Genomic DNA, 24,602 nt, shown 5'->3' with positions numbered 1-24,602 from the left:
GAACCAGTCCTTCAACTGACCGTATTTTCATTCCGCCATTACTACCTCCCCCATATTCTTTACTAAATCCCCCAATGGAAGAAGTTTCCCCTTGTGGTGCCACTCCTGCACAGTTCCCTTTCCCCTCCCTACCCCAGCACCCTAAACTACCTCTTTCCTCCCCCGGAGGAAACCAGGGAAAACCTTTCAGGGGTGTCAAGGGTGATATCGGGGGAGCAATTTTCTTCCTGTCTTATTCATTCTGTCCCATATTGTAAGTGTTGCTTTGGTCAGGGGTGATACATATTCCGACAATCCCCTAGGAACGGCCGGTATCCATGGTGCCCCTGCCAAATTCCCTCCTGCCAATGTTTTCTCCACTGATACCCATCCTTTACTACCTGTATCATGGCACCAGTTCATAATACGAACCAGGGCCATGGCTCTGTAGTAGATCCCTATATCCGGAAGGCCTACCCCTCCGTCTTTGGTCTCCTCAACATCTCATATGCCAGTCTGGGGTGTTTATCTCCCCATACAAAAGTATAAGGGCACTCCTTATTTGCTTGAAAAAATTCTGTGGCAGAATTATCGGAATGGCATGCAAGACATCGATAAGCCTAGGGATTATATTCATTTTAAGCGCATTTACCCTCCCAAACCACGTCAAAGTGTGGCCTCTCCATTTCTTCAAGTCTTGTATTATCGAAGCAACCAATGGACCATAATTTAGATCGTATATCCGTTTTACATCTGGAGTTATATAGGTCCCAAGATACGATAGAGCGTCTGTACGCCATTCAAAGGGAAAGGCTCGCTAACTTTTTTAACAACCTCAGGGATACATGAATTGGCATAACTACCGACTTTTCAATATTTATTTTGAAATTTGATTTAAAAAAAAAAAAAAAAAAATTCTCTATCTCCTTTATTAATTCAATCATGGATTCCTGAGGAGGAAAGGTACTGTAATAAATCATCTGCGTACGCCATCTTATGTTCCGTAGATCCAATTACTATCCCCTTGATCCTCCTATTTCCACTAATTGTACATAAAAAGGGCTCCAACACCAGAGCGAATAACAATGGGGATAGGGGGCACCCCTGCTTAGTCCAATTCCGTATCTCAAAATAATCTGATAGTCTCCTGTTTACTTTTACCCTTGCTCTGGGATTTGCATATAATGCCATCACCCTTTCTTTCAGGCCCATCTCCCTCAGAACTCCGACCATGAACCCCCAGCCCACCCTATCAAAAGCTTTCTCCGCATACATTGAGATTACTACACTCGCTTTCTAATTTGGTCCTTTATGCATCCAGTGCATAACATGGAGGGCGCGAATGGTATTGTCCCTCCATGAACCCCGTTTGATCCAAATGGATAAATTTAACTGTATATTCCTGTAACCTCAAGGCCAAAATTTTGGACAGGAGCTTCACGTCGGAGTACAAAAGGGAGATGGGCCTGTAGCTGGAACAACTCTGGGGATCCTTCCCCTCTTTTGGGAGAACTGTCACATATGTCAGCAGAGCCTCTGCCGGCAAAAGTTTAGAATTTGAGACATCATTGAAATATCTATCAAGCGGGGCCAGCAGGATTGGGCCAAACTTCCTATAATACATATTTGTGAGGCCATCCGGCCCCGGACTTTTTCCCAAGCTTGACGCTGAAATCGCTTCCTCCAGCTCTTCGTTGGAGATTTTTCCAGCTCCTCCAGGGCTTCTGGTGGTATACCCTGTAGTCCTGAGGCCACTATATATTCTCGGATCTTATCCTCCTGCCCTCCATCTGTTACCCCCCTCGATGTCTGATCTATATTATACAGCGATGAATAGAAACTGTGAAATTCAGCTGCTATTGCTTGGGAGTCTATTATTTGCTTATTTCCTGCTCTAATATTATGAACATGACGAAGAAAGGTAGTTAAGTTGCAAAAGCATTGCCATACAACTCAGACAATCAGGGGAATTCAAAAGGCGGTAATTCCCTTAAGATCTACCTGCTCCTAATTCAGGCAAGCATTTGCTCTAGTGTCAGTAATGTTACTGTCACGCGTGGGAAATTCAGGTAGTTCTTACGACCACCACTTTAAGAATCTATCCCTGTGGCAGCTACAACTTCTTAAAGGATTACTGTTAGTTCTCAGTTTAGGAAACTGGTGGTAATTCAGACGAACTCTGAGCTGGAGTACAGGGCATGCCTGTGCTGGGAAGCTGTCGTGTATGTGTACCCTTCACAGGGCTACATCTCCTCATTTAACTGTAGACTGGGAGATTCCAAGGATGAAAGCCAACTGTTAGCAAAAAGGGCCAGAGATACAGCTTATGATTTTACCCAAATATGGGCAAAAGCCAAAAAGGACTAAATAGCGCCTATGGAAATGCCCACTTCTGTGCACAGTTAATCAAAAGTGCAACGGACCTGATGGCAAACTAGTCTGTTTCCCACCAGGCTCTGCCCATTCCTAGCCACTTGCCGACCGCAATACGTATATATACACGCTGCAGTTTGCAAGTGGTTTACTGGGGTTATGGCTAAAGCGATCAGCCATAACCTATTTTTTTTTCAGCCAGCGACTGGCTTTCCCAATTAGCCACTGAATTGTTTTCAGAAGTGGCTGGAGGGGACAACCCTTCTCTCCAGCTGGTGTTTCTCGGGCTGTTTTTACAGGCACGCCTAAAGAAACAATCCAACGTTTGGGTAGCCATAGAACTTCCCAGAGACCAGATTGTCTCTATGGTCTTGGAGGACCAGAGCGACATCATAATGTCACTTGTGTTCTAGGATGGAAGTTACGTCTTTTGGTTTTTATTTTAAACAAAAAAAACAAAACAAAAAAAAAAATATATATATCTTTTTCTTTTGAAGGTAAAGAGAAGAGATTAGGGGTTTTATTGAAGAGGATCTGTCATCCTTTATTTCTATTACAGGGGATGTTTACATTCCTTGTAATAGGAATAAAAAATAAAAAAACGTGCCCCATTCCTCTGCGCCTGCGTGCAGAAGCAAACGCATTTGCAGGTCACATATGTATATGTAAAATAGTGTTCGCACCACATGAGGCATCACTATGAACATTGGAGCAAGAGAAATAATTCTAGTGCTATAGCTCCTTTGTAACTAAACAGACAACCTGTAAAAAATAAAAATTAAAATGTTGCCTATGGAGATTTTTAGGTAGTTTGCCACAATTCCAATTTCAAAGCGTGACATGCCAGGCATCCATTTACTCGGTGTAGCAACATCTTTTATATTTTACCAAAGAATTGGGTTAATTATTGTGTTTTTTTTCTTCTTTTTTTTGCATTAAAAATCAGTGCGTTTCCCTCCCACCCCCCCAAGAGGTTTGAAAAATCACTGTGCAAACAGTGACAAAATATTGCAACGGTCGCCATTTCATTCTCTAGGGTCATTGCTAAAATTAATATTTGTTTAGGGGTTCTAAGCAAAAAATATAGGATTTAAACTTGTAAACGAAAAGTGCCAGAAAAGGCTTGGTTGACAAGTGGCTAGTAGAATACCGATGGATGCACTGGCTGGAAAGGGAGGGTGAGAGTGTTCAGTGTAGAGTCCTTCACCAGTGCAAACACGTAAATGTATTTTATTGTGATTTTATGTGATAGACAAACAAAGTGGCACCATAATTGTGAAGTGGAAGGAAAATAAATGGTTTTAATTTTTTTTACAAATAAATATCTGAAAAGTGTGGCGTGCATTTGTATTCATCCCCCTTTACTCCAATACCCCCAACTAAAATCTAGTGGAACCAATGGCCTTCAGAAGTTACCCAATTAGTAAAAAAAAGTCCACCTGTGTGCAATTTAATCTCAGTATAAATACAGCTGTTCTGTGAAGCCCCCTGAGGTTTGTTAGCAAACAAACAGCATCAATAAAACGGAGGTCCACCCTAAAAGCCCCCAAAAAAAAAAAAAAAAGTGAAAATAGGATTTTTGTACTCACCGTAAAATGCTTCTCTGAAGTCCATGGACGGACACAGCTTCCTTATACTCTTGACTGTAGAGTTATGTTCCGTCTATTAGAAGAGGACTAGGCAGACAGGTTAATGGTTAAAAAATTTAAACTTTAGCAAAGCTGAAACAGCCCCACCCAGGGGGCGGTCCCTCTGGTCATAACCCCTCTTCACTGCACTGAGCAGCTCAGTTCATCAAAAAGCAGTACAAACTCAAAAAAGGAGGGGTGGGTGCTGTGTCCGTCCATGAACTTCAGGAGAAAATATTTTTACGGCGAGTACAAAAATCCCATTTTCTCTTTTGTCCATGGACGGACACAGCTTCCTTATACCCTTGACTGTAGGGTAATCCGCAAGCAGTGTCAGAAACGAGGGGTGGGAACAGCAATCAAAAACCAAACTTCACCCAACACACTAGAGCTCCTCAACGGAGGAAACTGACGCCTGCAAAACTTTGCAGCCGAACAAGGGATCCGAAGATGCACCAACATCAATTGCCCTACTCGAATGAGCCGTGACAGGAAAAGGAGTTGCCCGCCCCTTCAGGGCGTAAACCTGAATCACGATCTGTCTGATCCACCGAGAAATGGTGGCCGACGAGACCGCCAGGCCTTTCTTTGGACCAGACACCAAAACAAACAGTGAGTCTGACAGATACATTCCTTAGACGTGGTACGTGCTCTGCGGGTGTAACGTAGCCTCCTTGGGATGTGACGACTGAGGACACAAGGATGGAAGTACAATGTCATCATTCAGCTGAAAGGCCAAAACCACCTTTGGAAGAAAAGAAGGCTGTGGGCGTAGCACCACTTTATCTCTATGGAGGACCAAGTAGGGGGACTAACAAGACAAGGCCGCCAACTCAGAGACCCGTCTGACAGACTGAATGGCCACTAGAAAGGCAACTTTCTGAGAGAGCATCAAGTGAGGAATTTCTACGATGTTCTCAAAAGGAGGTTTCTGAAGCAACAAGAGCACCAGGTTCAAATCCCACGGAGGTAGTGGTGGTCGAACCGGAGTAGCCGCATGTCGAACCCCTTGAACAAACTTACTCACCAGTGAGTGGGACACCAAGGGTCGTTGAAAGAAAACAGCCAAAGCTGAAATCTTCCCCTTAAACGGTGCCTAAGGCAAGCTTCTGATCTACTCCCTGCTGTAAAAACAGCAGGATCTTAGAAACAGAATATGTACGTGGATACCACCCCATCTCTTCACACAGATGTAGGCTTTCCACGTGCGATGGTAAATCTTCCGAGAAGAGGACTTCCGTGCCCTCAGCATGGTGGAAATAACTGAATCCGACAGGCCCTGGTCTCAGCACCTGGCTTTCAACAGCCATGCCGTTAAAGCCAGCGACTGTAAAGCAGGATGAAGAATGGGACCTTGCGAGAGAAGGTCCTCCCGCATTGGCAGTCGCCAAGGAGCATCCGCCACCAGGCATATTAGGTCGGCGTACCAAGGATGTCGTGGCAAATCTGGGGCAATTAAGATCATTGGGATCCCCTCGGATTCCGCTCTGTGGAGCAGACGAGGAAGCAGTTTAGTGGGGGAAATGCATATATCAGCCGATACTGTCCCCATGGGGCCACCAACGCGTCTGTCGCATTAGCCCAAGCATCTTTTAACCTGGCCACGAACCTCAACACCTTTCGATTGAGTCGAGAAGCCAGGAGATCCACATATGGCTCGCCACATCTTAGGCAAAGGAGGCGGAACACATCTGGGTTTAGTGACCATTCTCCTTGGTCCAGCGTCTGGTGACTTAGGTAGTCCGCTTGCCAGTTTTTTACGCCCGGAATGTATACGGCTGATAGAGCCGGCACGCTCTGTTCTGCCCACCTCAGGATGTGGGCTGCAGCCAAGCTCCTTTGTTCCTCCCTGATGGTTGACATACGCTACCGCCGTGGAGTTGTCCAACTGGATCCTGACTGGACGCCCCTGTAGGCTCTGCGACCATGTGGAGAAGCACAGCCTGATCGCTCGGCGTTCCAGAATATTGATCGGCAGGCGAGATTCTTCATGTGTCCAGCGACCCTGTGTCGACTGAACACCCCAGACTCCCCCCCCCCCCCCCAACCGGTCAGGCTAGCGTCCGTCGTGATCATTGTCCAGTAAAAAGGGAAGGACTTCCCAGAATGAAGAGCCGGAGATCTCAGCCACCAGACCAGGGAAGTTCCGACTAGTGGGCTCACACAGATTTGACAATCCAGGGACAACGGAGACTTGTCCCATTTGGGCAGAATCTCCTTCTGCAAGACTCGAGTGTGGAATTGAGCAAATGGTACTGCCTCAAGGGAGGCTACCATGAAACCCAGGACTCATGTGCAAAAGCGCAGCGATAACCACCTGCATCACTGCCGCCTGAAGGGTCTGCAATTTTTTCAAGGGGAGAAAAACTCTCGCCTCCAAGGAGTCTAGAATCAGACCCAGATACTCCACTGAGTCAGTACCAACACCGACTTCTGGAAGTTCAGCACCCAGCCAAACGCCTTGACGTCCTCCAATTCTGAGCTTGAAGCAGCTCTCAGAACAAACCAACAGATTTGAGTAGAAACCCTGAAACCTTTCCCGCAGTGGCACAGGTATGGTTACCCCGCAGCTCAACAAGTCCTGCACTGCCCCAAACAGGGCGTCCCAAGGAGCCGGAAGGTTTGAGGGAAAGATTCTGGTTGGTGGAAGAGAAAGAAACCATCTTGTACCCTGATGAAACCACTTCACAGACCCAATGGGTCGGAAATCAGGGCGGTCCACCGAGATGCAAACTCGTGCAGACGTACCCCCCACCCGAGAGTTGGGCGGGGGCAAACCTTAATGCAGTCGCAGATTTGTTCGCAGGCTTGTTTGGTTTGCGAACCCAGGGATGTTGGATGTTTCTGTCCCCCAGCAGACTGTCGGTCTGACGCCTACCTGTGGGACCTGACTGACGAAAATACAGATTTTGCGCGGAAGGAGGGTCCCGGCCTGCGCCGTGGCCCTTTTCTGGACTGGGGGAGGAGCTTACTCTTACCCCCCCCCCCCCCGTGGCATCCTTTACGATGTCATCCAGGGTGGCACCAAATAGCCTGCCGCCCCGGGAAAGGCAAATCTGCCAGAGCCTTCTTGGAAATTTGACCTCAAGCCAAATCCGGCGTCACAGATACTAAGGCTCTGGAGATCAAGGGAGCTGCATCTGGGGCTGCATTGCAGACATACTTGAGGCCCTGCACTAACTGGTCAGCCAGTTCCACGCAGCCTGGAGGAGCATGATGCTCTTTCAACTCCTGGTGCAATTGTCTTGCTGAACCCAGCATAGAGAAAATGGACCGACCTACTGCTTCGGACCTCCTGTCAGCACGGTCCTTAAATGCAGGGGTTCCCTCAACCGAAATCGTCAACCGAAATCGTGGTTGCCTTGATCAACCTGGATACCGGGGGGTCCACAACCGGTGGAGATATCCCTTTTGAGGAAAGCCCTTTAAAAAAAAGTGGGCAACAGACCATCATATGCTTAGGAACTGCAAAGGTCCTCTGCCGAACGTTTCCATTCCCCGTCTATGAACTTATCAAAAAAGGTAACATAAGGAAACACCTTAGCAGTACGGGCCTGCTTGTGGGACCCAAAAGGGACCGACCCCTCAGCAGATGGCCCGGCAGTATCCTGTAGCTTAAGAGTGTCCCGCACTGCGGTGATAAGAGCTCCAACCAGTGCCTTGTCTTGAGGTGACCCAGAGTCCTCCTCACTGTCCGAAAAGGTCCTGGTCCGCATCCTCTGATACCTCAGAACCAGGGCCCAGCCAGGCCCAATTAAGAGCCAGAGCTATCCCCCTTGTGCCCACACACCGCTTCCACCCTGGCAACAAATTATTCCAGTACTGCCAAACAAGTGTCCACAGGGACCCCGATTGTCACCACTGGAATGTCTGAGGAAGAAGCGCCAGCTTCTGACGCCATGCTGACCCGCTCACCTGACAGCCCTCAGGGACTAAAATTAAGGTACAAGTGCACTAAAAAGAGAGACCCACCCTCCTTGCTGTACTGACCAAAAGGGGTATCCCAGGGGACTCACCACCCTGACAAAGCTGCACATCGCTGCGGTCCGCTCTTTGTTACACTGTGTGTGTCTGAGTGTCTCTGAGGTAAACTGCGCTGTTCAGAAAGTCCCCCCAGCACTAGGGGCCAAAACCTGAAAAAAAAAAAACACACACCAAGATGGCTGCCAGCCGCATTTCAATAGCAGCAGCGTGGCCACAAGAAAATGGCGCTGATTTAAAGAAAAACGGTGCAGAGGGACACTGAGGTGGACGAGAAGACCGACAAAACATATCGGCCCCCGAGAGGAGGACCCCCATGGCAGACCACCCACACAGAGAGCGGGCTCAGAACATGCCACATCCAGGATAATAAAAACAACCCTTCAGGTACATCCCAGGTCAGCCTGCTCACAGGTCACAAAATAAGTCACCAGTAACCTTAGAGAACACAAACAAAGGCAAACCACATCATGTAATACCACTAAACAATGTGCTTTAATTGGCACCTTTCAGGGGGGTGCAGATACCTGTATAAAACAGATATTTGCACCCACTTCCGGGCATAGACTCCCGCGGGAGTCACGCCCCTTCCCTTCCCACCGCTGTCTTCTTGGAAACACACTGGTCCCATAAGACAGCGGTGACCAGAGAGGACGCGCAGTGCTACTCGCGCATGCACAGTAGGGAACCGGGAAGTAAAGCCGCAATGCTTTACTTCCCGATTCCCTCACCGATGATGGCAGTGTGGGCAGCCGAGAGCTGAGAGATTGCTCGGCTTCGGCATCCGACATTGCGGGCACCCTGGACAGGTAAGTGTCAATTAAGTCAGCAGCTGCTAGCTTTTAATATTTTATTTTTTGGGCGGACCTCGGCTTTAAGGTGAAAAACCTTTACTGCAGCTGCCCCCAGAACCAGTCTGTTCCAGCGACAAGCCCAGCAGCCCCAATCACTGTCTCTATCCTTTTCCTCACTTGCGTCTGAGACGCGAGTAGGAGAGCCAATCGGCTGCTCTCATGACATCCTGACACGGGATCTGCGCTGATTTTTCATCAGCGCAGCCCCCTTCGGATGCCCACCGAGGACCACCAGGATGCCGCCGCCAGGACCACCAGGGATATGCCAATCAGTGCCCAGGCAGCTGCCAGTCAGTGGCAATTAAAAATGCCTGCCAGTGCCAGCCGTGCAACCCATAAGTGCAGCCTTTCAGTGCCCAGTATCGCCCACCAATGCTACCTATGAGTACTGCATATCAGTGCCACCTTATCGGTGCAGCTTATCAGTGCCCATCAGTGAAGGAGGAAACTTGGTTTTTTACAAAATTTTATAGCAGAAACAAAGAAAAACTTTTTTCAATTTTTTTTTTATTATTCGTTTAGCAAAAAAGAAAAACCGCAGAGGTAATCAAATACCACTAAAAGAAAGCTCTATTTGTGGGAACAAAATTATAAAAATTTAGTTTGGGTACAGTGTAGCAATTGTCATTTAAAAGTGACAACGCTGAAAACTGAAAATTGGCTTGGGCAGGAAGGTGTGAAAGTGCATGGTATTGAAGTGGTTCAAGTACCGCATTTTCCGCACCATAATACGCACTCCCCCCCCCCCCCAGAAATATGGGGGAAAATGTCTCTGCGTCTTATGGTGCGAATATACGACAGGCTCCGCCCCTGCCTCTAACAGCAATGTTTCCTGCCATCACCATCGGAAGAGAGGCAGGAGAGCGTGGGGACAGACATCCATACCCCCCCGCGGGCGCCAAGCGATCTCCTGACTGGGCATGACACTGTGCCTGAGACAGACAATCGGCCACTCGGCCTGCTCTGTCTTCTGTCAGGCAGATGAGATAACATGAGGTCAGTCTGCGTGTCACCCTGCATTTCATGGCACTGGTCAGGCTGCATTTCACTGGAAAATATTTTAGTACACCATTAGGTTTAGAATAGGTTTTTTTCTAGTTTTTCTCCTCTAAAACCTAGGTGCGTCTTATGGAGCGAAAAATACAATAGACTAAATTACCCAAGGTACTCGCACTGCAAAACAACTATTATTTCTTAATGTCCGCAGCATGAAAAGGTCTGCTCAATGTATTAAATTATTCAAGAAGAATCGTAATAAAGCAAAGTTTCCATACAAATAGAAATAAAAAAAAAATTATCTGCATCGTACTGCTCAAACTTTACACTGGTTTCTGTGTGGTTAAAACCATATTTTTGAGATCAGTTTAATCCCAAAATTAAAAAAAAAAAAGCACTTGTAGCTTAGTGCAAAAACGATTTTCTCTAAACGCAGAACTTAAATGCTTACTTTAAAAAGACATTTCTAAAACATAAATGCAGGCAATGATTGTTCAATGGGACCATTCAAACACAAATATAAATGCAGGGTTGACACTGCCAGTGTAAATAAGAGTTAATAGATTTAGGTGGACCTCCACAGTGCCACATACAATATACTGTATTTACACAATATACTGTATTTACACAAAAAAGGTGGACTTTATCGGCACAACACAAGGCAGCTTGTATTAAAAATTATAACATTTTATATGTTTTTAGACGGAGGAAAAAAAAAGATAGTTTTTTTTATTACAGATTACCTGTAAAATCCTTTTCTTGGACTACATCACTGAACACAGAGGTTAAATCATTACATAATGGGTTATATCCACCATCAGGTGCTGGACACTGGTATAATCAGGACAGGAAGTTTCCTCCCTATATAACCCCTTCCATACTGGGAGCTCCTCAGTTTTTGTAGCAAAGCAATAAGTGTCCCAATATCCCCAATGTCCCGTGATATACTCCAAGAAAAGGATTTTACAGGTAATCTGTAATAAATAATGGGGAGGGTAGTGCTGCGCTAATCAGTGGTGAATGGATAGGTGAATAAGCAGGTGGGGGAAGGGAATGAAAATTTGTATAAATGAAATGAGGAGCAATATAGCCCAAATGGCATCAGCATAAAAATAAATATAAAATGATCAGTGAACAATAACAGTACTGGTGCAAATCATATGACTCCACAGGTTCCTCTTAATGTGATGAAATACACTATAAATAAAGTGATAAGTGGTGCAAAAAATTCCCAAGTAACTGTGCTAGGTGACACTCCTATACTGGTGATAAACAATCCATCAACAGGGCTTGAAAAATATCAGCAAAAAATAAATATAAATAAAATTTCAAAAGTCCAAGAAGCAAAAGTGCAAGTGTGGGTCCGCAATATGAAGTGGAAGGGGAATGGGTATCCAGTGATCCTTTTAGGGTAAGTAAGGATGTCCCCTTACCTTACTGCTGTAAGGTAACAGCACTTCCTCAGGAAGTCACATGATAGTGACGAATGCGCATGAGTCCACTGAGAGGTATCGGAGGTGACGTTGGCGACAGATTGCCCCTCTTTTTACATGCTCAATTGTATTTTAGATTATGCGAGTACCCCTGTCTATTATCTCTGAGAATTAAAATTTTAAAACGGTATCACACCATCGATGCTTTATTTCTTTGGGGCGAGAAACTGACCAATCTGGGACGAGAACTCCAAGGAGGACCTGCCGTTGTTGGATCAGAGCCCATCGAGAGAACCATCTAATGTGGTTGGATCTATATGCGGTTACCTTACAGCAGTAAGGTAAGGGGACATCCTTACTTACCCTAAAAGGATCACTGGATACCCATTCCCCTTCCACTTCATATTGCGGACCCACACTTGCACTTTTGCTTCTTGGACTTTTGAAATTTTATTTATATTTATTTTTTGCTGATATTTTTCAAGCCCTGTTGATGGATTGTTTATCACCAGTATAGGAGTGTCACCTAGCACAGTTACTTGGGAATTTTTTGCACCACTTATCACTTTATTTATAGTGTATTTCATCACATTAAGAGGAACCTGTGGAGTCATATGATTTGCACCAGTACTGTTATTGTTCACTGATCATTTTATATTTATTTTTATGCTGATGCCATTTGGGCTATATTGCTCCTCATTTCATTTATACAAATTTTCATTCCCTTCCCCCACCTGCTTATTCACCTATCCATTCACCACTGATTAGCGCAGCACTACCCTCCCCATTATCAATTGCTTATGGTTTGATACACCTTTCAGTGCCGCAGCTGTACCTCCACTTCTCCTCACTTCCATTTCCCCCCCCCCCCCCCTTTTCTTTCTTCCCCTCCTTTGATAAGCGCGGTAATATCCATTTTTCTAATCTGTAATAAAAATCCTATTTTCTTTATCGTACATCACAGGACACAGAGGTTTAATCATTACATAATGGGACGTCCCAGAGCAATGCTCAACTTGAGGGGAGGGAGACACAAATAACGCAGACTGCCATCAGACGTGAGGATCCATACTTCTGCCTGCGGCACACTGCTCCAAAAGACATGCTGGTAGGTAAATTGGATCTCGTCCAAATTGGCCCAGTATATATGTAAATGTGTATATGACTGTGTCCCTAGTGTGTCATGATCCTACGGGGTAAAAATGACCGCACCAATCAAGCAGATACTGGCTGGAAAAAGCGCCCAGAGGCGATTCAGTTTGCATGCGTTGCGCTATACAAGTCATTCATTGCGCAAAAAAACAACAACGTCATCCTCTAACCGTGTTACATTCACCCGATAAATATTAGTGAACGCAAGTATCGACGACCAAGTTGCGGCCTAGAAAATTGGAGTCATAAAGGCTTGGTAATGCACCATGCAAGAAATGCTTATTGTTCTGGTAGAGTGCATTCTAAAAAGGAACAGGGGGAACCCTCTTTCAACCACAAGCCTGAATAATAGCCCGATGAATCAACATCAAAACAGTTGGTTTAGACGCTGCCTGCCCTTTCCGGGGCCTCCTGGTAACGCAAAAGAAACATCGGTCTACTGTATCTGAGCAACCGCTTCAGATCGGCCTTGACTGCTCTCAATATAACGAGAGAGCAATCATTTTAATAGCTGGTTAGAAAGAGGCCTACCCTTTTCTAGGGTCTTCTAGCAGCATAAACAAAACATCAGTTTCTTGTATCTGAAACGTTCAGATCGCCCTCAATTGTTATCTCCATTTAGAGAAAAATAATAATTTTCCTTCCGTAAACCAAGTTTCTGGAAAAAGGGAGGCGGCAAGAAGTGTTTTGATTAAAAGAAAAAAATTGATTCTTTGGAAACAAAGGCTGGGTGAGGTTTCAACAATCACCCTAATAAGTATGGCTCTATACAAAGAAAGTTGCCAATACTGAAATTCTCTAGTGGAGGCTACCGCAACCAAGAAAACCAACTCTTTTGAAGGAGGCTGAAGGGAAAATATGGTGCATCGGCCCAAGGCGCTGTCGCTGCAAGCCGACAAACCAGACTCCAATCCCCCGGGCACAAAAACCAACTAATTGGCGGACTTATACGCGTTACCCCTTGTAGAAAAGCCTGGATTAAAAGAGTGTAAAGCGAGCGACCTTGAAACACTGATGAGGTCAAGGCTCAATTCTTGATGAAACTTAAGGCTAGCTCCATCCCTTCCCTGGTGTAGGAATTCTATGACATACTTCGAGGATACCATCCCTTGGTTTCACACCAGGAATATGGGCCTTTCAGATCCTACAATACATGGTCCTGGAGGCCCGCTCTCCTGTATGATTCAGGGTAGTCGCCCCTGATTCTGAAAGTCGCGATCTTCAAGAATGTGGGCTACACCAAGTAAAACCATTAATTCCCATGTTTACAAGATAGGATGGAATACGGGCCCTCGCAGGGTAGATCTAGGCAAGATGCAAGGGACCCTGGTTCCTCTACTACCACTCTTGTGATCCCAGCACAGTAAGGTCATCTGAGTCATGCCGGGGCTATTAAGCCATTCCCCCCTGATGTAGCCTAGAGGCCGTGGTAGTCGCGGCGCTGGGGAGGAGAACGCATAAACCAGTGACAACTGGTCCCACGGGGTTACAATACATTTTGTCCCATGTGCGAGCGGATCCTTTTGTCCTAGACATAAGGCTGTTAAACTTCTTGTTGAACCTGTACGCCCATGAATCTTTTGCCCGGGGTACCTTTTCTCCAGCCTTTAATCAGAAAGAAGATCAGGGAGTAGAGGCCATACACCCGGGAACATATGTTGACGATTCCCGAGAACCGCCTGCCAATTCTCCATTCCATGAAATGAAGACCAACAATAAGCAAGGCACAAAACCCCTCTGCCCAAGCCAGAACATGGCTTAACTTCCTTCTGGCTGCGTGACTTCTAGTATCTCCTTGGTAAATGAAGTCAACCAGTGGTGTGGCATTATCGGATTGTACTCTGACAGAACAAATCTGCAACCTAAACGCTCAGGTGATTAAGTCAGACGTGCCAGCCAAAGGTTTCGACCCTTGACGGCAAGAATCTCCTGGGCAGTGGTCTCTTCCAGGACTGGTCTCCATCCCTAGAGGCCAGCCTTCATAGCCACTACCTCTCAGGTAACTGGCATGAAGGATCTTCTTTTCTGACAAACTTTTTGGTTAGGAACCACCAACTGAGACTCCATCGCATCCGTGGGATCAGACCCTTTGGATAATGCCAGGCTAGGATCTAGTAGCCTAGAATGAAGCTGAGCATAAGGACTCTTTAATGAAGCCACGATCCCTAGTACCTTAAGCAAAAGGTGAATGTAAGGAACTCTTCCTTGCCTTGACCACATAGACCAGCTTTCTTATAATGCGGACTCTGTCTGAAGAAAAAAAAAAAAAAAAAAACTCTCCTCTTTTGGGCTGTGCCCAAAACCCTCCAAGTTATTTATCGAATGTACGAATGTACCATTAGACTGGGATCCTGACCCAGGAGTTCCAGATACTTGATGATGCTGGAGACACTTGGGTCCAGCCATGCTACTGACTGATCTATCAGCAGCAGATTGCCTTGGTATGCCATTACTGCTATACCCTGGGCCTTTAGTCCTGCTAGAGGCAGGCCCTAGCACCTTATAAACCCGGGCACAGTGGCTAACCCACAGAGTGAGACCATCAACCGGAAGGGGTGCAGACAACCTCCTGCAGTTCCATGTAAACAAACACAAATGGTTCCCCATATGTGTAAGTGGCAAGTGTTGTAGACAAATGCTTCAATGGAAGCGTACCTTCATGGAAGCATGAACTTGTACAAAATATGATTTAAAACAAAAAAACATAAAAAGTGTGTAATATTATATATACACACCGTATTTATCGGGCTATAACGCGCCCCGGCGTATAGCGAGCACCCCCGAATTTGAAGGAAGATTCCTGCAAAAAAAAAAAATACTTACAGTTTGGATGCCCCTCGTCGGTGTCTTGCCCGTCGTCTGCACTGCCTGTCTGCTATATTTTTTCCTTTAGATCGTAAAAGTCGGCCGCCGATTGGCTGGCTGCTGCATTGTGGGAGTTGTGTTCTGCACTGCTGCACCGTTCCTGGTGGCGATGGGTGGAACTGCAGCAAACTACAACTGCCAGGCGTCTGAGGCAGGCAGAGGCAGGGCATGACAGGGGACGCATCCCGTGACTGGCTCAGCCTGGGGGCTGGCTGGACTGTGAAATATTCGGCCACACCATGAAAAAGGTCCCGCCCTCCTAGAGCAGCTCGTGTGATAGACGGAACACTGCGTCTATCACACAAGCTGGTCAAGGAGGAGGGCGGGACTTCCATCACAACGTGGCCGAAAATTTCAGACAGCTCTGTGAGAGCTGCGGGAGATGCGTACTCCACGCACTGACTGGCAAAGCAAGTGTGATTATGGCAATTTACAATGATGGTGAGGCTGCAATGAGGACACAGAAAGATGGCAAAAGGGCATAGTGAGGCGGCAATGAGGGTACGGTAAGGCGGCAATGATGGGCATAGAGGCGGCAATGATGGGCACAGGTGAGGCTGCAATGAGGGCACTGGTGAGGCTGCATTGAATGGGTACTGGTGAGGCTGCATTGGATGGGCACTGGTGAGGCTGCATTGGAAAACCAAGTGGGCATGAATGGGGAGGCGATTCGGTGGTTCAATGGGCTACCTGACTCGACTTGCCCCCGAGGCCTAAGGCTGCCAGCCCTCCCCTGCCGCCCACAGTACAAACTCCAAACACTGCCCAGTGCCCACCAATCTGAAGCCCCCACCACCTGCTGTGACTCTGCCCAGACCCCACTCAGACTGACCTTCTGTGCGAGTGGCAGAAATTCTCCGGTACAGTGCAGGTATAGATCAATAGATGGCCACATTGAAAATGAGGGAGGGAGTGGGGGGATCGGCACAGCTAAAGTCTAGAGCTGCTGTTTGATTTTATTACTGGATTTGTTGTTGCCGTTTTTCAACAATAAGTTTTATATATTAATATACTATGTATTTGTGTCCAATTTTTAAATAAAAGTTTGGTTATTTTATTATATTGACTTGGAGCTTTTCAATTCTGGTTATTTTGAAACAATGAAGCCAATTAAAATGTCTCATGTAATACATACAAATTATTTAAAAAAACAATTGAAATAGGGGGAAAAAAGAAAAAAAGTAATTTTCGGTTTCGGCCTGACTTTTATTTCGGTTTCGTTTCCGAGATTTCCACACACACACACAGCATAAGTGATATTGTGTGTGTGTGTATATATATATATATCTTGCAAGCATACGTTTACGAATGTACTTTATGCATCACCACCCAACATGTATCCATGCAGACATATATTCTTATGCGAACATAAGGAATCTTGTACAATTAAGGAATCCCTAAATGATCATGCCTTATTATGCAACCATGCAAAAACCTAGGCGATCATGCAACTTATATGTGATTCAGCATCTTGATGTGATCAACATTTAATGCATCTTAAGCATTATCGTGCGGACAAGCATCCTTGTGAGACCAATGACTCCTGAGTGATTAGGCACCCTTGCGCGATTCAGCAATTCTTATGCCATCAAGCATCTTAAAGCGATTTTAGGCATCTCTGTAACAAGCCTCTGTGCGATTAAGTAACCTTGGGTAACCAAGAACCAAGGCCCCATTATGAAATCATGCAAAATCAAGGGGAACATGTAACTTTAGGCGATCATGCATCTTATGCATTTTAAGCACTACTGTGCGGATAAGAACCCTTGTGTGACCAAGCACTCTTGTGTGATCAAACACCCCCTGTGTGATCCAGCATCTTTATGCAGTCAATCGATTTTATGTGACTTTTAGGCATCTTTGTGAAAGCAAGCCTCTGTGTGATCGAGTATCCTTGAACCTCAAGGACTCTTGCGCAACCAACCATGTTTATGCGGTCAAACATCTTTATGTGACTAAGCACTTAAATGTGACCAAGCATCCTCATGAGACTATGTAAAAGCATATATATATCCATACCAGCAAACAAACATGTCTCTTTATGTGATTAATCATAAAAATGTTCATGTTTTTACCCCACATGCATCTTTGTGCGATTAAATACTCATGGGTAACCAAGGACTTTGCGAGACCAAGCAACTTTGTGCGACCCTGCATCCATATGCAAACAAGCATCTTTATGCGTGAGAAATATATAAATCGCGCTAGCTCTGAACATAAAAAACTATTGAAAGCACCAAACAGTGATTTCTAAATGCCAGTGTTTGGTGCTTTCAATAGTTTTTTATGTTCAGAGTTAGCGCGATTTATATCTTTCTCATGTTCTTCTCTTGTATTTATTGTTTACTTGTTTATCACAGCTCTCAGAGTGAATAGGCCAGTATTGGACCATAGGTTTCCTTTCCTTTCTTTTACTCTTTTGGTTTACGGTATCTTAGAGCAGTTTCTTTCCTTTTTCCCCCCAAGCATCTTTATGCGTTTTTAGGCAAAACCTGTCATTCATCAACACAAAAACATGTAAACATGTGGTCTGGTAAAAGAAGATTCTCCACAAACATGCGATTTAGCTTTTTAGCAACAATGTGCACCAGCAATTGTACACCCCATTTTTAGGAGGAGAAAACAGCTTATGCAGGTGCCCAACCAGCAGGTATAAACCTGTTGCAGTCAGGGATTGGGAAGGTACAAGCAACTTTTTTTTTTTTTTAAAGAAGAGCAAGAATCTCTGTAAAAGATTGAAGCTGAAACTTAATAGCTTGTGAGCCTTCAAATGCCTCCACCTCGTCAAATTGCACCTGTTCCCTTGTCCTCTGACAGGGAACTCTCATCCTCAGGACTTTAATCCTCTCGTTTGAGGTTTCAGAGCTTTCTGCTCGTTGTGAGGACACGGATCTATAGCGGCTAACCTCTCTTATGGACCAACAAATGCAAAGAAGCGTCCAACATGACATATGCAGAGTGGCTGCAATGTTTGGGGGAGGCTGCAATGTCTGAAAGGTACGAAGGCTTAACCTGTGCGGCTGCCTTAAGTCTCTCAGGGGAGGATGGTATCATGCTTTCCTGCCCCTGAACCTGTCTTACAGGGAGACATAGTCCAATGCCAAAGCAGTGGTACAAACAATTCATATACTTACTGTGCTAGCTTAGCAATCTACATAAAGTATGCAACTAATTACACAGTTTTATGCCAAGTAGGTGTCCATTAGTGCCTAAATCCAACCACATAGAGAAGCTTACCCATAGCAGAGCTTGCAGCGGTAGAAGTGTGCCGTCCGAGGAGGAGCTGACAATTCTTGGAGCATGGTGAGTGAGAAACTCAACTCTTTACTACCTCTAGTGGTGGATACAGACAAGACATCCCACTCAAAAAGGAAAGTCCTTAAGATACTTGCTTAGGACCTTTCCCAGGCTTACTTTGTCCCCGCCGCAGGTCTGCCGAAGACCAGACAGAACCAATCTTTACCCATCATGGCAGGTATGTTGTAACAAAACAACGTTCAAGGATATGGGTTCCTACATAAAGGAGGCCTCTTCCCTGGGCCTTGTAAAAGACTCTGCCAGGACTTTTGCGCATATTCTAGCGAAAGTGCTGGACCCTAGAGCCTAGTCCTCCAAAGAAACATTACAGGCAACACCTCGGCTCCCACGAGGCCCGGATACCATCCAGTTTTGGCGTAATTATTAGGCGTCTTGGATGGCTCTAACTCAAAACATGTAACCAGTAAAAAAAAAAAAAATTTAAGTAGTGAAGTTTGGCACCATTCCACGAGCGTGTGCAATTTTGAAGGGTGACATGCTAGGTATCTATTTACTCGGCGTAACTTCATCTTTCACATTATGCAAAAACATTGGGCTAACTTTAAGCACAAAACTGTTTTTTTTTTAAATGCGTTAGAAAAATTGCTGTGCAAATACCGTGCGAGATAAAAAGTTGTAATGACCGCCATTGTATTCTCTAGGGTCTTTGCTTAAAAAAGCATATATAATGTTTTGGGGTTCTATGTAATTTTCAAGCAAATAAATGATGATTTTTACATGTAGGAGAGAAATTTCAGAATTGGCTTGGGTGCTCCAGAACACCTGATGGTGCTCCCTGCATGGTGGGCCTCTGTATGCGACCACTCTGTGTAAAAGTCTCACACATGTGGTATCGCCATACTCAGGAGTAATAGCAGAATGTGTTTTGGGGTGTAATTTGTGGTATGCATATGCTGTGTGTGAGAAATAACCTGCTAATATGAACATTTTGTGAAAAAGAAAAAGAAAAAAAAAAATCTTGATTTTGCAAAGAGTTGTGGGGAAAAAAAGACAACTTCAAAAAACTCACCATGCCCTTTTCTAAATACCTTGGAATGTCTTCTTTTCAAAAAGGGATTTGAGGGGTATTTGTACTTTTCTGGCTTGTTAGGCCGTCAGTACTTCGGGTGTGAACAATTTTCAGATATTGGCACCATAGCTTGTTGACTGCAACGTTCACAAAGACCAATATCCACCGATTTGTACTTCTCTTTACCAAAGATATGTAGCAGTATTAATTTTGGCCAAAATTTATGAAGAAAAATACAAATTTTCAAAATTTTATAACAGAAACAAGAACTTTTTTTTTTTCTTTCTTTTATAGCGCAAAAAATAAAAAACCCAATGGTGATTAAATACCACCAAAAGAAAGCTCCATTTGTGTGAAAAAAAAAAGAAAAAAAAAGGACAAAAATTTCATATGGGTACAGTGTTGTATGACTGAGTAATTGCCATTCAAATTGTGAGAGCACCGAAAGCTGAAAATTGATCTGGCTAGGAAGGGGGTTTAAGTGCCCAGTGGTCAAGTGGTTAAACAGTGCTCTGTGAGATGTTCAAAGCTTGGGATATTTTTTTTTTTTTTTTTATAAACTAACCCCGCTTTAAACTTCTTCACAACTTTATCCCTGACCTGTCTGGTGTGTTCCTTGGCCTTCGTGATGCGGTTTGTTCACGAATGTTCACTTAAGGTTCTTTAACAAACCCCTGAGGGCTTCACAGAACAGCTGTATTTATACAAAATATTAAAATTACACACAGGTTGACTATTTACCAATAGGCAACGTCTGAAGGCAATTGCTTCCACTCGATTTTAGTTAGGGGTATCAGAGTAAAGGCGGCTGAATACAAATGCACGCCACACTTTTCAGATATTTATTTGTAAAAAATAAAAATAAAAAATGTAATTGGAAAACCACTTATTTTCCTTCCACTTCACAAATATGTGCCACTTTGTGTTGGTCTATCATATAAAATCCAAATAAAATACATTTACGGTTTTGGTTGTAACATGACAAAATGTGGAAACTTTCAAGGGACTGTATAGACATGCTAAAATTAACCCAGCAACAGTAGTTCATGATGTATTAAGTGTAAAAAATTTAAGTTAAACCGAGCTAAACTATGGTGTCCTGCAGCTACGTACCTGTTTACAGAACCGCAAGAAGCCTATGGAATAAGTCTTTCCCCACAGGCAGCATGTACCATACATGCAGCTGGATCTGGTGATGCAAGGAAAGAAATACAGTTAGAATGTACATCATTACCATATAACTTCATTTTAAACAGGACATCAAAAAAAATCTGCTCTGAGAGAAAAATCAGGGACATTATTCTTGACTTTCTGAAAATAGTTGCTTCCTGGGAGATTTCATTAATGAGTCACCAACCCAAAGAAAGCATGAGCTTTAAGTGAAGTCATAAGTTTAGATTTGCAGACTTTCTGGGTCACTGACAAACTATAGAAGCAACTGTATTACTATGACAGCCAGGTAATCAACAATGGCAGCATGCATATTCCTCTCAGCATATTTAAACCCGAGATCACTTTTCTATAAAATAAAGTGTACTGGCTGAGGGAAGGAGGTTCTCACCCAAGATTTGACGGTAAATGGCCCCGTCCATTGTCTCTTTGATGCAGTGAACTTGTCCTGTCCCCTTAGCAGTAAAACACTCCCAAAGCATAGTGTTTCCACCTCCATGTTTGGCGGTGGGGATGTTTTTTTTGGGGTCATAGGCAGCATTCTTCCTATTCCAAAACATGGCAAGTTGAGCCGATGCCAACAAGCTCGATTTTGGTTTCATCTGACCACAACACTCACCCAGTTCTCTGAATCATTCAGATGTTCATTAGCAAACTTCAGACAGGCCTGCGCTTTGAGCAGGGGGACCTTGCAGGTGCTGCAGGATTTCAGTTCTTCATGGCGTAGTGCGTTACCAATCGTTTTCTTGGTGACTATGGTCCCAGCTGCCTTAAGATCATTGACAAGATTCTCCCATGTAGTTCTGGGCCAATTCCTCACCGTGATCATTTGAAACTAGTTTTTCCCTCACTGTACCTACTTTGGTTTGACAGATACCCGCTCCATCTGTGAAGATGGCTTCCCATAGTAACCTTGCCAGGGACCAGAAGACTGGCAAAGAATCGGCCCAGGTGAGGACAGCCATGGAACGGTAAGTGTCTTTATTAGTAGCCAGCAGCTACAGTATTTGTAAAGCCTTGGCCAAACGTTTTGAGAATGAGACAAATATTGATTTTCAGAAAGTCTGCTGCCTTAATTTTTATGACGGCAATTTGCATATACTCAAGAATGTTATGAAGAGGGATCAGATGAATTGTAATTAATTGCAAAGTCCCTCTTTGCCATGAAATTTAACTTGATCCCATAAAAAAACATTTCCACTGCATTTGTGAAGAAGGCTTCAGGGCGCCCAAGAAAGTCCAGCAAGTGCCAGGACTGTCACCTACAGTTGATTCAGCTGCAGGATTGGGGCACCACCAGTGCACAGCTTGCTTAGGCATGGCAGCAGGCAGGTGTGAGTGCATCTGCACGCACAGTGAGGTGAAGACTTTTGGAGGATGGCTTGGTGTCAAGAAGGGCAGCAAAGAAGCCACTTCTTTCCAGGAAAAATATCACAGACAGACTGATATTCTGCAAAAAGGTACAGGTATTGGCCTGCTGATTGTTTGGGCCATCCGGAAAAACCTTGTACGGAGAAGGAAAGGTGAGCACCACCATCAGTCCTGTGTCACGTCAACAGCAAAGCATCCTGAGACCATTCATGTGTGGGGTTGCTTCTTAGACAAGGGAGTGGGGCTCACTCACAATTTTCCATCTCTTCTATATTCACAGTGCTGTCCTATAATCATATAAATGTATCTATAGCAGCAAAAAATGTGCAGTGGACTCATTCAGGAGATATATGCAGTAAATCAGGGTTTGACAAATTTGCTTGGAATCTAGGAGCCAGCTAAAAAAGTTAGGAGCCAGAAAACGCACCCCGTCGCGCCGAGCTTGCGCGCAGAAGCGAACACATACGAGAGCAGTGCCCGCATATGTAAACGGTGTTCAAACCACACATGTGAGGTATCGCTGCAATTGGTAGAGCGAGAGCAATAATTCTAGCCCTAGACCTTCTCTGTAACTCAAAACATGCAACCTGTAGATTTTTTTTTAAACGTCGCCTATGAAGATTTTTAAGGGTAAAAGTTTGTCAACATTCCACAAGCGGACGCAATTTTGAAGCGTGACATGTTGGGTATGAATTTACTCAGCGTAACATTATCTTTCATAATAAAAAAAAAAAAAAATGGGGATAACTTTACTGTTGTCTTATTTTTTAATTTAAAAAAGTGTAATTTTTTCCCCAAAAAAGTGCGCTTGCAAGACTGCTGCGCAAATATGGCATGACAGAAAGTATTACAACGATCACCATTTTATTCTCTAGGGTGTTAGGATAAAAAATATATATAATGTTTGGGGGTTCTAATCAGAGGGAAGAAGATGGCAGTGAAAATAGTTTTTTCACAATAGACTTCACAAGGCGGCAAAGCCGCAGCCTCAATTACCGGACATCACGGGCCCCCCGCGATCGAGCAGCAGGGGAGGTGGGGGCCTAAGGGCCGAAGCCGCAGCCTCACCTAAAAGATCCTGCCCGCAGCGATCCTGCAAAAAGGCCGCGAGCGGCAGATTTTATGCCCACCTTCCAAGCCAAGTCGCCAGGACGCTATTTCTAGTCGCCATGGCGACCGGGATTTGTCGAGCCCTGCAGTAAATAAATTATACCATCATACAATACCGCTATTAAAAGTCCAAATAACAAATGTCTGTTTGTGAGCAGCACTGGCTGCTTTAGGTTTTATGAAAGTCCAAAAGGCTCATCATCAAAAGTGAAGCCACAGCCGAGCACCCACAGTAGTGATGCTGGCGGAGTGGAGGGGGAGACGAGCTGGGTTTCCTTTCCCTGCATCGCTGGACTCTGGGACAGATGAGTGTCCGATTATTAAAAGTCAGCAGCTGCAGTATTTGTAGCTGCTGACTTTTAATATTTTAGTAGAAGCTCCGCTTTAATACTTTTTTTCAGACTGAGGAACCTCTAAGTACAAGTTCACTTTAACAGAAGTGTTTCAGCTTTTGAAGTCCTCCATGTTATGGTCTCCAGTGTAAGTAAGGGGGCTGACCATTTTTCTCACCAACTGTCGGTAAGGGACCCGCTCATATGTCTCAGACCAAAAGTTTCAGTAACAGTCTGCTTCCTATTCAAATTAACCAGTTTCAGCCAGCGCTATAGCAGAAATATGGCTACATATACGACTTACTCTGCCAGGAGTCCATGGGCTTCTGTGATTGTGCAGTGCGCTTTGATCGCCGTGTCCTATGGATTTCAGACTCAACTGATCAAAGATCGGGGTAAAGGGACAATAACAGTGGCCTTTTACCACATGCTCAACTGTGTCCAATGACAGCTGAACACGGATGTAAATACAAGCCGGAGGAAAGAAGAGGAGAGCCGATAACTGGCTTGTGTTAAAGAGGTTGTAAGAGTACATTTTTTTGTTCCCTAAATAGCTTCCTTTACCTTAGTGCAGTACTCCTTCACTTACCTCATCCTTCGATTTTGCTTTTAAAGGTCATTATTTCGTCTGGAAAAAACTCACTTCCTGTTCTTCTGTCTAACTCCACACAGTAATGCAAAGCTTTCTCTCTGGTGTGGAGAAAGCATCTTGAGGGGGGAGGGGGCGAGCAGGAGTGTCAGGACGCCTCCTTTCTCTATCTGCAAAGTAGAGAGTGTCCTGACACTCCTGATCGCCCCCCTCAAGAGGCTTTATTCCACACCAGGGAGAACTCACATTACTGTGTGTCGTTACAGAAAGAAGGAAGTGAGGATTTCTCAGAAGAAATAAAGGACCTTTAAAAGAAAAAAAAAAAAAAATCAAACGATGAGGTAAGTGAAGGAGGACTGCACTAAGGTAAAGGAAGCTATTTAGGGATTTTTTTTTTTTACATTTACAACCCGGCACCGATAATCAAAACACTGATAAACAG

At 44.7% G+C, this 24,602-nt stretch overlaps 1 protein-coding gene across 4 annotated transcripts in view; it reads right to left on the bottom strand.

Moving 5' to 3' along the window:
* The window catches only part of TMEM184B (transmembrane protein 184B), a 164,099-nt gene that overhangs the window by 24,410 nt on the left and 115,087 nt on the right, over positions 1 to 24,602 (bottom strand). For all 4 annotated transcript variants that reach the window (XM_040359528.1, XM_040359531.1, XM_040359530.1 and 1 more), the window contains one exon: positions 20,702 to 20,777. In XM_040359528.1, coding sequence (XP_040215462.1) covers positions 20,702 to 20,777 — 76 coding nt within the window. The remainder of the gene's footprint in view (positions 1 to 20,701; positions 20,778 to 24,602) is intronic.

Source organism: Rana temporaria, chromosome 7 (genome assembly GCF_905171775.1).
Source record: "Rana temporaria chromosome 7, aRanTem1.1, whole genome shotgun sequence".
Taxonomy (NCBI): domain Eukaryota; kingdom Metazoa; phylum Chordata; class Amphibia; order Anura; family Ranidae; genus Rana; species Rana temporaria.
Note: the sequence above shows the minus strand (reverse complement) of the source record. Positions and strands in the feature narration are given on the sequence as shown.